The following is a 14,666-nucleotide window of genomic DNA, read 5'->3' on the forward strand; positions in this document are numbered from 1 at the left end:
TTACTCCACTATTTATATTTCTGACGACTTTTTACTTTCACTTCTTACATTTTTACGCAAATACCTGTACTTTCTACTTCTTACATTTTCAAACCATGCTCGTTACTTTAGTTTTAATCTGTATTTGATGCACAATCAATATTATTTCTTGTCATTGCGTGACTTTTTCAACCTAATGATAGGTCTGCCTAAAAGCCGAAGCGCTGTGTGAGGTGGCCACTAGCCAATCAAATGTAAGAAGGCGGGAGTTACTGTTTACAGAGCAACGCGGTGACCAATCAAATCAAAGAAGACGGGGTAACTGTTCTCAGATCTCGAGCGTGATATTCTGCGTCATGTGGTGACTCGTGAATGGTAGGGTTTTTTAGCGCGAAAGGACCAGATTTTAAATATGTAATTTAGCTATTTAGCTATTCGCATGTTCTACAAACATATATTTCACGAAAGATGTACTGTAGTTCTGTCAGAAGTTAAGGCAGCTCGTTAAGGTAAGCGCATTATTGTTGTTCATTAGTATGTATGAATTGCATGTTTTTGCTATCGTGGTGTGTGCGTTAAGTTCATGAACGAGTGAAAAATACCTGCTCATTGCGTTGCTTTTGATGAACTAATTATAGTGGGCACTTTTGCACAAAAATGCGCTAATTTCCTGATTGCCATTTGAAGTGGTTTCTGGACATATCCTATTAGTCTTATTTTCTAATGTTCTTAATGCATTTGCTTTGTTTGATCTGTTCGATCTATTTTCCTTATTTTTATTATATGTTTTCATCTTGTCATGATTAAAATTATAAGGAAATAAAAAACGATCCTTATCAACGTTGATTGACATTGCAATAAAATACTATCACATTATTTTGGAAGTTAAAATTTTGGGCTGGTTTTTGTTGGAGTGAGTAGGCTTTAGTGAGCCTTTGGGCTGGAAATCATCCACCTAATCTAGCAACACTGACATCAGTTTTAATGTTGAACGAGTGTAACGTACAATGTAAGAGGCTAAACATTTAATATTTTAAAGCGAGGCATAATTTCAAGAAATGTGTTTAACCAATCGAGAAAAACAGTAATGGTTACCAAGTAAATGGACTTGCCTAATTAATTATCTCTTTATTTCTCAGTTTTCTCTTTTTGACAAGATCTCCCAAGTGTCTACAACCTTTGTATAATGATATGTCCATGAATGGTCTGTGCATAAAATTTAAAGGGACAGTTAATCTAAAATTGAAAGCAGTGAAATTCTGTTATAAAATGTTTTGACAATCACAGTACCAAACAGTCATTTCCTGGCTATTAAGATAGTAGTCTAAGAAGCTGCCACAGACCAAGGCGGAATGCAACACAAAGAATAGCTAAAATTATGGTTGAGAACTTGAGACAAAGGGAATTCTGTCACAATTATTATCAATACGCTTGTCCTTTACACTCTTATCTTACATCATAATTGTATTACAAATTTGTGTTTTTTTCCACTACCTAGGTAGTGGCAAATAGATTTATTCCATCAGTCTTTTTTATGCTTGTGTTCTACATAATGGTAGTTCAGTTGTGAGGTACGAGCGTGACTCTAAAACAGGTAGTAGTATTGGCTACTTTTTACTTAAGTACATTTTAGAGCCCATACTTTATACTTTTACTTGAGTAAACAAGTTTAGTCAGTACTTCAACTTTTACTTGAGTACTTTTAAACATGAGTATCTGTACTTCTACTTAAGTAAAGGATGTGTGTACTTTTGCCATCTCTGATGTCATTGATAGGTTGAACACCGCCTCCACAGAAAAATATCAATGACTACTTCTCTAGCCCCGCCCACTGGTTCGCGCGTGACAGTACTGAAGTAAAACAAGTTGCGTGGAACCAGATAGAGCGAGCAAGCAATAAATATGCCGTTAAAGATCGCAAAATATTGTGGAGTCAGTGCCTGGTTGTGGAAGAACACAGTCACTGCATAACCTTCCTTCGGATTCCGACATTAGTTATGCGTGGTTGAAGTTTATTTTTAAAGAGGTTCCAGCTCACGTGGGTAAAACATTACCACGGATTCCTTTGTGAACAAGGCAGAGATTGCGGAGAGACTAAAATTAAAAAGCAGTGCTGTGCCGTCAATATTGGATCCGATAGGAATGGCGCAGCAATCTTATGTGAGTACAACATATTTGTACTATGCGTCACTATTGCTTTGTTAGATCGCTGTTATTTGGCGGGCTCATATATCATTTTTCAAGGTTTTATCCTCTGTTTTGAAGTGTTTTGGTATTATTTAGGGTGCTGGGTCATATCCATAAGTTACCGGGAGTCTCCCATTTGTTTATTTATCATGGAAAATCGCGGTGATCTTATGTCCGGTTCACGATCACGGGGCTCAAATGTTGACAGGTACAGATATCATTAAACACCATACAACTATAGGCTATACAAACTATACGCAAAGCCTTGCCATCACATCCGGGAAATAAGTCAGGAAATTTGAGTAAAATCACAGGCTTCATATATCCCGTGCGAATGCGCCACATGAAATACCGCGCCACATAGAAAATAGCCCATTACTTATTGTTTTTTATGTAAAAACCACGCGAACGTCATAGGTAGACCGCATACAACAGTATACAACAATAAACAAGCCCAGTTCATCACACCTTTAATTCACAAAAATTCTCAAAAATGTGGCTGTCACATCCGAAACAAATACATTTTTCCCTCTTTTGAAAAATAGAAAACTTGTGCGTAGACACAAGTTATTTTTTGATATCTTGACTTTATCATCAGTGGTTTAGTCAAATATAAAGCGATTGGTTCAACATATTGGTAAGAAATACATTCTCTGAGAATCTACATTTCAAGTTTTGACTGAAAATGTCACATTCATAACGCTGGAATTTGTCCATATAATTGCATTGTTGCTTCTATTTTATCCCAAAACATAATTATGGGTGGGGATTGTTTGGAGAAACTGGCTTGAAAACCTAGTTTTGTTTCTATTTCTTTACACACTTCAATTTGTAATCCATTTAATAGAGCTTGTCTTCACCTGACATCATTTATCTTTACAGACCGGTTCTGGGAAGACGCACACCATGGGCACAGGCTTTGATGTGAACGGTGATGTAGAGTTGGGAATAATCCCACGGGCGGTCAGTCACCTCTTCAGGGGCATAGAAGAGCGCAGACAGGGCGCAACAGAGCAGGGACGTCCCGTGCCTGAGTTTAAGATCAACGCCCAATTCTTAGAGGTGACAACAACCGCTGGTTTCTCAGTCATTCTTGTTTAATCTGAGCTCGGGAAACCACCTTTAGGATTCCAGAGACATGTGGCTCCTGATGAGTGACAGGCCTGGTATTTTTGGCCTTAATGGAAGTCGAGATGTTGTGTTATCTGTTCATATCAGAGCAGAGGTTTAAATTTATACATTGATAATGCAGTTAGAGCTGCTGTCATGCCAGTAGTGGTGTTGACAGCGTGCCACAAATACTACACGCTTGTCTTAACATTGGCAGAGATTGGAGATTTTCACACAAGCCTCTACTTGGCTAATTAATTACATAAAATTTTGGCATGTTTTCAGCTGTCTAAGGTGGGGCGTTTTGTTTCGTAGTTGTACAATGAAGAAGTCCTGGACCTGTTTGATTCCACCCGTGATGTGGAGGCCCGGAAGCAGAAATCCAACATTAAGATTCATGATGATGCCAACGGAGGGATTTACACTGTGGGAGTCACAACACGTACTGTTAGCTCTGAAGCTGAGGTAAAACTTAACAAACAAACAAAAAAATAAATGACATGTTTTTTTATGAAAATTAAAATGTAATGAGCGGTAAGTTTATTTTTTTACTTATTTTATTTTACACTATCAGTTTACATTAGTGCTGTCAAATCGATTCATCACGATTAATCGATTCCAAAATAAATGTTTGGGCAAATATTTACATAAATATATAAACATTTATATTCAAATATGATTTACGTTATGTATAAATATTACTATATATTACTCATATTTCTTAAATACTGTATATACATATATTAATATACAAACCACACTCAGCTATATATAAACACAAACATATATATTATATAAACACAAAGCACTAGTTTACATATACAATTTTAAATAATCTAAATGATCAAAACATATTAAAATATCATTACTACTGATAACTTACATCTTTTCATTTTTTAAGTAATTTTTCTTAGTTTGTTTGTTTCTTAGGGTTTTTTAAAGTTTATGATCATTTTTAATGAACACCATTAATGCATTATTTCTTTATTGTCCTTATGCTGATGAGAGATTAAGTGTTTTAGGGCCCAGTCAGAAATTCATCTCTGTCTTTTGCAGATGATGCAGTGTCTCCGATTAGGTGCTCTATCTCGCACCACTGCCAGCACTCAAATGAACGTTCAGAGCTCGCGCTCACATGCCATCTTCACCATCCACCTGTGCCAAGTTCGCGTCTGTGCCTCAGACAATGTGAGTGATGCCACCCAGCTGGCAAACTTCCAGAGGCTGCTGGAAAACTTTCTCCCTGCTGTTTCATACTGATCACAATAACATGGATCTGTGAGAGACAACATAAAAAAACAGCTTTTAAATCTTTTGTTTCTAACCAAATGTTTGCACCGTTGTAGCCAAGAAAAAGGAAAGAGAATCGTTATCAGATATTATGTCAGTATAGTATATATTGGTATTTATACCAAGAAGTTTCTAGTATAAATACTAGGGATGTAACAATATTATCGATATCGTGTTATCGCAATAGCAAAATTGTCTCAATATTATCGTGGTCACGTGACTGTATGAAACGATAGGTCTTCCGGGCCTAACATAGAGAATGTTAGAAAAAATAATAGATATAATAATAGATGTTACCTTTGGGAAGGTCCACCTGGTGCAGTTATTTTATTTTATAAAAGAGATTTTTGGTCATTTGACCCATCACATACTATAACTTATACCTCTAAGCAACAGTTATGATTAGAGGATAAAGAAAAGAGGATGCTTTTGGCACGTTTCCAAGTCATCATTTGTCATTTTAAATATTGCAATAAATACCGTACATTGGACTGTATACTGAGGTATTTTCGCACAGTGAGATTTTGATACTGTTACATCCCTTATAAATAACATTTTTATACTTGGTTATTTACCTTTTTACCATTGCTGAAGTCCGGCATCAAGTTAAAAGCAAGCTGATTGGTCTACCATCAGTAAGCTTTTCATGAGGTCTTTTTTATATCGTTTTCTTTTAATTTTACAGGACACAGAGACAGATAACAGGTTGGTGAACGGATCCTCAGACATGAACGAGTTCGAGACGCTCACGGCTAAATTCCACTTTGTTGATTTAGCCGGCTCTGAACGCCTGAAACGAACAGGGGCCACCGGGGACAGGGCCAAGGAGGGCATCTCTATCAACTGTGGACTGGTAAGAGAAGAACTTTTTTGTTAAGAATAGAAGTTTGTTTGTATGTAAAATTCATTCAAATGTTAGTGTTCAGATGCACTGAACTTACTGTTTGTTTCACCAGTTTGACAAAGGTCTGATACCTTTTTTTTGGTCATGTAATTTTTACACGATATTTGATAAAACAGGTGGAAAATCCTAATTTATAGTTTTTATAGATGGTTTTAGTGGCAACAACATAAACAAACATTATCTGGCCCAAACTTAACTTCCTGTAGACCTCTGCAAAGAAATAATAACTTTTGAGTAGTTTTAATTTAATTTACTACAATTAATATACAATAAGATATTAACATAAATTAATTTTAATATACATTTAATATAAAATAAATAGCTATTTTATTACCAAACACAGAACAAGGACTATTCATTTCTTAATTAATTTGAATATCAATTTAATATAAAATAAATGGTTATATTTTAACCAAACACAGAACAAGGTTTTTAAACACTTAATGCTTTGAGCTACAAGGTATGTTACAAGAGGCACTATGTGACAATAAAGACTAAATGGCATTCCACATTACATACATGTATGTGCACCTGTATCTAGTAATATTTACCTCTGGTGGTTATTAATATGGTTATTAATACAGCAAACTCATGGATGTGAGGCATTTTAATGTGAAAGTGACATACACCTCTGTTATCTTAATAATCCTGGTTTTGTTCTGTGGTGATGTAGTTAGCTCTGGGCAATGTGATCAGCGCTTTGGGTGACAGGAGCAAACGGTCTACACACGTGCCTTACCGCGACTCCAAACTCACCCGCCTGCTTCAAGACTCCCTGGGAGGAAACAGGTCTGCACCTGTAGATTATTTTCATTTCTTTTGAGACATTTAATTGTCAATGTTTCTACAATCTTTTCAAACATTTCCTGTCTCTTGTGACTTCCAGTCAGACGGTGATGATTGCCTGCATCAGCCCATCAGACAGAGACTTCATGGAGACCCTGAACACGCTGAAGTATGCAAATCGCGCCCGCAACATCAAGAACAGAGTGATGGTCAACCAGGACCGGGCCAGTCAGCAGATCAGCGCTTTAAGAACGGAGATCGCTCGCTTGCAAATGGAGCTGATGGAGTACAAAACGGTTTGTTCTGGGATATTTCGATTTTGTTTTGTCGAACATACAGTACATACAGCCGCAGAAAAAAGTATTCCAAATTTTCATTTCTAGATGTAGTATTTCGACATGTCTAGATGTATTGTGGCCATTCCAGTGTCTGTTGAATTTTAAGCAAATCAAACCTCAGCAATGACCTAAAGTCATCCAACAGCAATGTGAAAGACTGACGGGATGACAAGACATATGAAAACGGTGATCAAGGTTATCACATACATTTTTTTTTTTACTTTTTCTAAGTACATTTACAAATATAATAGTTGAATTGGCTAAAAGTGAAAATTAACTTGTTTTCGGTGCAGTATTTGAGGACAGAAAAAATACAGAGCATCTTTTCTGTTATTTGGACCTGTTTCTCCAGTTTGATTTTCTGCAAATAAACACAAATTAAAAAAAAGTTTTATTTGAAATAAAATAAAAAATTTTTTTTTTTTTTTTAATAAAATTAATAAAAAAAATTTTTTTAATTTTACCTAAACACAAACCTACAAATAAAACTGTATTTACATTTTGAAATGGTCTCTTCATTTTTCCTCGGCTATACATACATTAAACAATTCCCAAAATGGTAAATGCATTCTCATTAGTAAGTCGCGTTTGGATAACGGCATCTAAAGGGAAAAATGTACATTTCGCCCAAGGTTATATTCATCTAATGCAAAAGATGAATGTAAAGATGTTCAAATTTCATATATTTCTCAGGGGAAGCGTATGGTTGGCGAGGACGGATTGGAAAGCATAAATGACATGGTTCATGAGAACTCAATGCTGCAGACGGAAAACAACAACCTGCGTGTGCGAGTGAAAGCCATGCAGGAAACCATCGATGCCCAGCGAGCCAGACTCACCCAGCTATTGAGCGACCAGGCCAACCAGACCCTCGCCAGAGCAGGTACATGTAAAAAATGGTGGGATTTTCTAAATATGACCAGAACATAATCCAGGACCCCATTTGGTTCATTTGATCTCTGAAGAAAGGATTATTTCCTTCAGGTGAACAATGATTCTACTCGTTTTACATACCTCGTGTCTGTATATGAATGTGCTGAACTTTTCCGCAGGTGAGGGCAGTGAAGAGATCGGAAACATGATCCAAAATTACATCAAAGAGATCGAGGAGCTTAGGTAATGCACGCAAAACTATTTAGAATAGAAAAAGTATTAAATAAAAGATATGAGCATGCCATTAGGACAGCAACAAACTTTTTCACAACAAACGACTAATATAACTAAAACATCCTAATTTACTATGTGAATTAATATTATAGTTCAATATATTAAAATACACAGCAGTATTTGCATAACTATTTATTTTTATACTGGAAAGTAATTAAATAAGTTGTGCCTCTACTTTTCTCTGGCTGCTTGTGTGTAATGTGCATGTGTACGTTTTTATTTTTTTTAGAGCGAAGCTTCTGGAGAGTGAAGCTGTGAATGAAAACCTAAGGAAAAACCTGTCGCGTGCCTCCACACGCTCTCCGTTCTACACTGGCTCCGCCATCTCCCCTGCTCACCTTGCACCCGAAAAAGAGGCAGCGGATATCATTGAAATCGCAAAGAAAGACCTGCAGAAACTGAAAAAAAAAGAGAAGAAGAAAAAGAAGAGGTAAGATGCTGACGTTGATGCTCAGTAGTTGAGAAACAACTCGGATGTCTTCTTTTTCCCTGCACAAACGTGGGTGTGTCAGGGATTGTTCTTGAATAGACAGAGCATTGACATGACCATTATTTCATGACATGACCATTTTTTCATCTTCCTAAAACACTGATGCAAACAACTGTCAACCCAAATATTACAGTGCAATGAGGCCAGAAGATGAGAGGGTGGAATGGCACTTTGGTTCAGTTTGGTTCAGACCAAACAGCATTACAGTATCTACACCGTACATCAAACAAAGTAGGCTACTAGTATTACCAAACCGACAGAGTAAAATTATAGCTTGTTTTATAGCTCCCAAGCTTCTGGAGAGTGAAGCTGTGAATTATAGCTCCCAAGAGGAAACATTGGAAAACATTTGCATAAACATAAGCATGTGTGGTTTTCAATGGACTGTTTTCATGTTTCCGGGCTTCTAAGAAACGGAAGTTGTCATAGCTGGGTAAACTTCTATAGCGATGAATGGGAGACTACCACAAATATATATTTTTTGCACTCTCATTTGCTTAAATAGTTTTTCACTACTTTCAACAAAATGAATATAATAGAGAGTCTGATAACGGCAGTATAAGAAACACACTTGCATTAGCGTTAACATTTTTTTGTAATTTGATGCAAAAGTAATATAATACAAAGTGCAGTGTTATAAATGTACATACATTATAAAAAATGAAAATATAAAAAACTACCATTCAACGCATCATCAGAAGGCTTGTGAAAAAGGTCCATAGGTTACCATATTCTCCTCCTTACCTTTTCAACCTATATCAGATATCCAAGTATACTTTCTACACTTTCATACTTTTGTACCATTTTATTTTATTTACTTATTAGGAATGCTTGCACCAAAAACTGTTAGTTTAATTTTTACGATCATTTTCCACCCTCTCTCTGAGCCATATGTATATCAACCAACTAGTTGAGATTATTTAAAGGTATCGTTTACCAAAAAAATGAACGTTTTTTCATGATTTACTCTCATGTCATTGCAAAACTTCAATGCCTTTTTCACAAGACCAAAAAGATATTTAAAAAAAAAATTCTATTCAACCAGCATTGGCCCCCATTGATTTTCATTGTATGGACACATTTTTTTCTAAACATCTTTTGTGTTTTTAAAGAGTTATGTTCAGGTTTAAAATGACATGACCATTTTTTCATCTTCCTAAAACACTGATGCAAACAACTGTCAACCCAAATATTACAGTGCAATGAGGCCAGAAGATGAGAGGGTGGAATGGCACTTTGGTTCAGTTTGGTTCAGACCAAACAGCATTACAGTATCTACACCATACATCAAACAAAGTAGGCTACTAGTATTGCCAAACCGACAAAGTAAAATTATAGTTTGTGCCTCACATGTTCTGTTCTGCCGTCATCATTGGGACTTTGGTTTTTCTCATCCTCACCTCACTCTTCAATCCAACCCTTCACTCCTGAAGACTCCAGCAGATGGATGAAGTTGTTCACGAGGATCTTGAGAATGTCAGGTTGGGAAAAGTCGCTAAATGCCGTTTTCCACTATCCGTAGTCACAATGCCATGAAATAGCTGATCCATTGTTCTTTCCTCATTTTTCTCTAATATAACACCACCAACTTCAGTGAATTAATGATTTTAGTTTCAACACACTAGATTCATCAAATTTCTTTATTTTCTTCATTTCTTACAACCTTACAGGGAAGATACTATGGCAGCTACTAGTACATGTCTCATCTACTAAATTAATGTTTGATCAATAATGAAAGTAGTAAGCAGAAGGGAGCTTGCTTTGGTTTTACAGTGAAATATTTGATTTAATGATTTAATGAAGGAATGATTTATAACACCTTACAAGGTTCTTTTCATTCAGTTATGCATTAGTTAACATGAACTACAGTAACATTTTAATATTAGTAAACATTGTACTGTACACTTGTTTATTGCTCATCTATGTTAGTTCATTGTGAATTAACTAATATATTGCCATTTTTTATTTTAAATATCTATTAGTAAATTCTGAAATGACCATTAACTAAGATAAATAAACAATGTAGAAATATTGTTCTGTATTGCACTGTAGAAGTGTTATTCTGTTGTTAAAACTTATTGTAAAGTGTTACAGATCTAAACCGAATTAATCTGGAATTTATTAATTTTGGGTTTAATCAGGTTTTCTCATTTGTGCGTTTTAAGGATCCTATGAAAATTTGGGGATTTTACTATATATCACTGATGGGGATCAGAAGTTGTTTATGCAGACAACTTTCAGTTCATCGAGTCTTGAACCAAATCTCTGGGTTGAGGGTTCCCTTTTTTCAGATGTGTCAGTCTTAAATTTGTGCTCTTATGTTCTAATAATATTTCTCATCATGTCATTCAGTGTCATAAAGGAGGAGGGGCCGGATAATGAACAGGACAAGGAGCCCTCAGAGAGAGCCAATGAGGAACCAGAGGGGGTATGTTTTTACAGACTCTATTTTGTCAGACTAAAATGATCATTTATATTTAAAAAAGTCAGTTGTTGGATGGTTTACAAATATATTAGAATGTTTAACTTTGTATTATGAACATAGATTGGATTAAAGTTTTTAAAGGGGACCTTTTGAGCAGATAGGGCTATCAGGGTTAAATAGTTGAATGTGAAATGTAAGTAAAAATACACATCAGAAGTTAAATAAGAGAATAACTTCTTTGTGAATAGTCAATAAATCATTGCCTTGGAATTATGTTCTATCCGCATTCTGAGCAGTTTTGAGATTATGAGAGCTTTAAAGTTTTGGCATTCTATTTGAAATAGAAAAACAACATCTCATGATGTACAGTAAATAGGTTGTCACTGAAAAAGAATATGGGACTAACTAAATTTTGACAAAAAATATCAAATCTTACTACACTACCTGTCAAAAGTTTTAGGACTCTTACTCACTTATGTGTTCATATTTTTTCCAAATTTTAAAATAATGATAAACTCATCAAAATTATGAAATAAAACAAAGGGAACTATGGAAAAGTAAAAAAATAAAATGTTATATTTCCATTGTTTACCTCATTTATAAGTCGCTTTGGATAAAAGCGTCTGCTAAATGACTAAATGTAAATATTTCATCATCTTAAGTGTAGAACTGTAGAACTAGAGTCATTTTATCAAGCAGCTTCTTGAGGTCTCAACCTGAGATGCTTTTTAAACAGTATTTAAAGAGTTCCCATCTATTCTGTGTTCTTATTGGCTGTTCCTTCTTCATTATTTATTCAAAACCATCCATTTAAAAAATAAAATGTAGATTTTGTCATAAAAACATGTATGTTTGCAAAATTATAGTTTTGTCTCCTAAACTATTTTCAGACATTTAAGCATACGCCTTCAGATGAAAAGTTTTTCAAAATAATGAGAAACATTTTACTCAAGTGTCCTAAAACTTTTTACCGGTACTGTATATAATTCCAAGTCGACAAAGTTGTTGTATGAAGGGAAAACTGCCCATTTACTTATTAACCATAATCATTACATATTTATTATTCCCTACAGTGTACTGTTCTTCAGAAGTCTTACGATCCAATTCACCATATTTAAGGGCATAGATCAAAATACATGTGGTTACTGTGAAAGTAAGCCAGACGTTGGTGCTAATGATAGTGTACTGTAACAACTGCAGGATGGGAGTGATCATGATGAAGCTGAGGAGGCAGATGGAGATGAAGAGGAGGATGAGATGGAGGTGGAGAGCTCTGATGAGTCAGACTCTGAGTTGGAGGAAAAAGGTAAAACTTTAAGAAACCCAAGTAAACCAAGTTGTCCACTGTTGCCCGTCTGGTGATCGAATCTGTGCTTTCTGTTTTGTGAATGTGTTGACAGATGACTTCCAGGCAGACCTGGCCAACATCACGTGTGAGATTGCCATCAAGCAGCGACTGATCGACGAGCTTGAGAACAGTCAGAGGCGCCTGCACACGCTTAAACAACAGTACGAACAGAAACTCATGATGCTGCAGAGCAAAATCAAAGACACGCAGCTGGAGAGGGACCGCGTGCTGCACAACATGGGTACAACATGCACACAAGACACTCGTAAACTCATCATTATGAAAAAAAAGTTATTTTATTATGAAAGTATTTTTTGACTTGGTCTACTGGTCAAAAACACTAAAACAAAAGCATTTGGAAATGAAATATGCAAGGCAAGCATTCCCATCTGTTTACCTGTATCGCCCTCTAGTGGTATTGTTTGGAAACAGCTTGACTGGAATAGTGATAAAAAGCTTTGTCATTTAATCACAAAGGCACCTTTTAAGTCAATATTTTAATACAGGCTCTGTGGAGTCGTGTACGGAAGAGAAAGCAAAAAAGATAAAGTCAGAATACGAGAAGAAACTGAACTCCATGAATAAGGAGCTGCAGAAACTACAGTCAGCACAGAAGGAGCACGCCCGCCTGCTGAAGAACCAATCACAGTATGAGAAACAGCTGAAGAAACTGCAGCAGGAAGTGAACGAGATGAAGAAAACCAAAGTATGTTTGCGTGTGCCTAGTTTTATCATTGCATATTTTTATGTTATACAGTATGTATACAGTTTGTGCGAAGACATGACACCTCGAATCATGTGCGTTGTTGAGGTGCCATGTGTTTCTTTCTACCGTTCTGATTTAGCAGACAATAAAAAATGTCACAAATTTCCAAAGGATCTCAGAGTCGCCAATATTTTTACAGTATATTAGAATATTGAGACTTGTAGTGGATGCCACGAAGAAACTTTCAATTTAAAATTGAACTTATTTGATCTTCTATATAACTATTTATTATATTTTATAATATAGCGATTTTCACAATGCAGTCTTACAGAAAAGAATCTTAGCACCAAAAGAGTAGAAACAGGAATAAAAAAATTAAACCAGTATTGGCGACACACCAGAAAAACATTCGTAACCTCGCTCAAATGTCTTACGGACCACTATTTAATATACAGGGAACTTTTTCAAACTCTCCAAACAACATCCTGTTTTATTCATGATTTTATGAAATTGGTACTATCATATGTCATGTTGACTCTATTGCCTGTAGGTGGGTCTGATGAAACATATGAAAGAGCAACAGGAGAGGAACCGAGCCACAGAAACCCGCCGGAACCGAGAGATCGCCACACTAAAGAAAGACCAGCGCAAACAGGAGGTAAAACATTGCCACTCGAACAGCTCACTATGGGATATGCTGAGACTCGCACTTTAACCACTTCTCTTTCTCGCATTTCTCTGTTTTAGCACCAGCTGAGGCAGCTTGAGGCACAAAAGAGACAACAGGAGCTTATCCTGCGCAGGAGGACAGATGAGGTGACCGAATCTGCAATGCTTATTTATTATTAAAGAGTAAATATTTTATGATTTCTAAGGTGCTACTTTGGTTTATGGAGTGTCCAACAACAAGTTTACGTACATACACGGTGTAAAAAAACGTTCATTTTCTAATAATAGGCAGTTATTAATACCTTGGCTTACTTCTTGACTGACTCTCAAATGATTCGTTCGGCGATTCATCTGTCTAATCCCCTCCTTTCTGTCAGCCTACTCTGATCTGATGGGTCAGATGGTCTAGTCTGCTGTGATTGGTCTACCGCATGCAGTGTCGCAAATGGCACGTAGGTGGGCATTACACGGAGTAACGCAAATCTGACCCGGAACTGAAATTAGAACGACAGACGACTCGGTTCGCGTGATTCAGAGTCGACTCCTTTTTCCCCAAGCCATTAACTTTGTTATTCATTCACTTTCGGCTTTACAACTTGGCAGACTGCTTACATTCACACACAGCAACATTACACAATGCATAAAAATAAAAATTCTGTCGTCATTTACTCACTCACTTGCCAGTGTAAACATGTATGACTTTCTTCTGAAGAACACAAAAGATGATATTTTGAAGAATGTTACCAAAAAGTTAGCTAACAATAGCGGTGCCAATTCACTCGCATTGCTTTTCTGTCTATTTAATAGAAGTCAATGGCTACCGCCATTGTTAAGCCCGATTCACATTTCGCGTCTTTTCCGCATGCATATTCGTTATTTTAAATGTAGAGACGCGGCAGGCGCATGAGAAAGCAGTGCGGCTTGCGTTTTCCGTGTGGTTTTAGATGCGAAATTCGTGCCCTCAGAAGAATGAAAGTCTCCCTATAAGTGTGCTAAATTGCAGCATTGCAATTTGTTTTATTCTTTTAAAGATCAAATTAACCTGAACAATATAACACCATCATAAAATATATTGAATGTCTGATCTATTCCCTGCATCAGATAACCGCTTTGAGGCGACAGGTGCGACCCACATCAGGCAAGGTTAACCGTAAGATCAGTTTACCAGAGCCTTTGCAGGAGTCCTCACCTCGCACGCCTCGACCACAAACCGCAGGCGCCACTGCAGCTAATGGAACAAGGTAATGTGTGATTCATTACGCATAGG

General features: G+C 36.3%; 1 protein-coding gene across 5 annotated transcripts in view; it reads left to right on the plus strand.

Annotated features, from left to right (window-relative positions):
• Positions 1 to 14,666, plus strand: part of LOC130547656 (kinesin-like protein KIF21A) — a 64,409-nt gene that overhangs the window by 33,573 nt on the left and 16,170 nt on the right. For 3 of the 5 annotated variants that reach the window (XM_057323784.1, XM_057323786.1, XM_057323787.1), the window contains exons 3-19: positions 3,049 to 3,228; positions 3,592 to 3,741; positions 4,333 to 4,464; positions 5,252 to 5,419; positions 6,144 to 6,259; positions 6,357 to 6,552; positions 7,288 to 7,477; positions 7,647 to 7,710; positions 7,991 to 8,191; positions 9,685 to 9,732; positions 10,604 to 10,679; positions 11,877 to 11,982; positions 12,077 to 12,265; positions 12,531 to 12,730; positions 13,281 to 13,388; positions 13,478 to 13,546; positions 14,501 to 14,640. In XM_057323784.1, the coding sequence (XP_057179767.1) occupies positions 3,049 to 3,228; positions 3,592 to 3,741; positions 4,333 to 4,464; positions 5,252 to 5,419; positions 6,144 to 6,259; positions 6,357 to 6,552; positions 7,288 to 7,477; positions 7,647 to 7,710; positions 7,991 to 8,191; positions 9,685 to 9,732; positions 10,604 to 10,679; positions 11,877 to 11,982; positions 12,077 to 12,265; positions 12,531 to 12,730; positions 13,281 to 13,388; positions 13,478 to 13,546; positions 14,501 to 14,640 (2,333 nt within the window). The remainder of the gene's footprint in view (positions 1 to 3,048; positions 3,229 to 3,591; positions 3,742 to 4,332; positions 4,465 to 5,251; positions 5,420 to 6,143; positions 6,260 to 6,356; positions 6,553 to 7,287; positions 7,478 to 7,646; positions 7,711 to 7,990; positions 8,192 to 9,684; positions 9,733 to 10,603; positions 10,680 to 11,876; positions 11,983 to 12,076; positions 12,266 to 12,530; positions 12,731 to 13,280; positions 13,389 to 13,477; positions 13,547 to 14,500; positions 14,641 to 14,666) is intronic. The other 2 variants (XM_057323788.1, XM_057323789.1) reach the window with 1 other exon arrangement.

The sequence above is a fragment of the Triplophysa rosa genome, linkage group LG24, assembly GCF_024868665.1.
Source record: "Triplophysa rosa linkage group LG24, Trosa_1v2, whole genome shotgun sequence".
Classification (NCBI taxonomy): Eukaryota; Metazoa; Chordata; class Actinopteri; order Cypriniformes; family Nemacheilidae; genus Triplophysa; species Triplophysa rosa.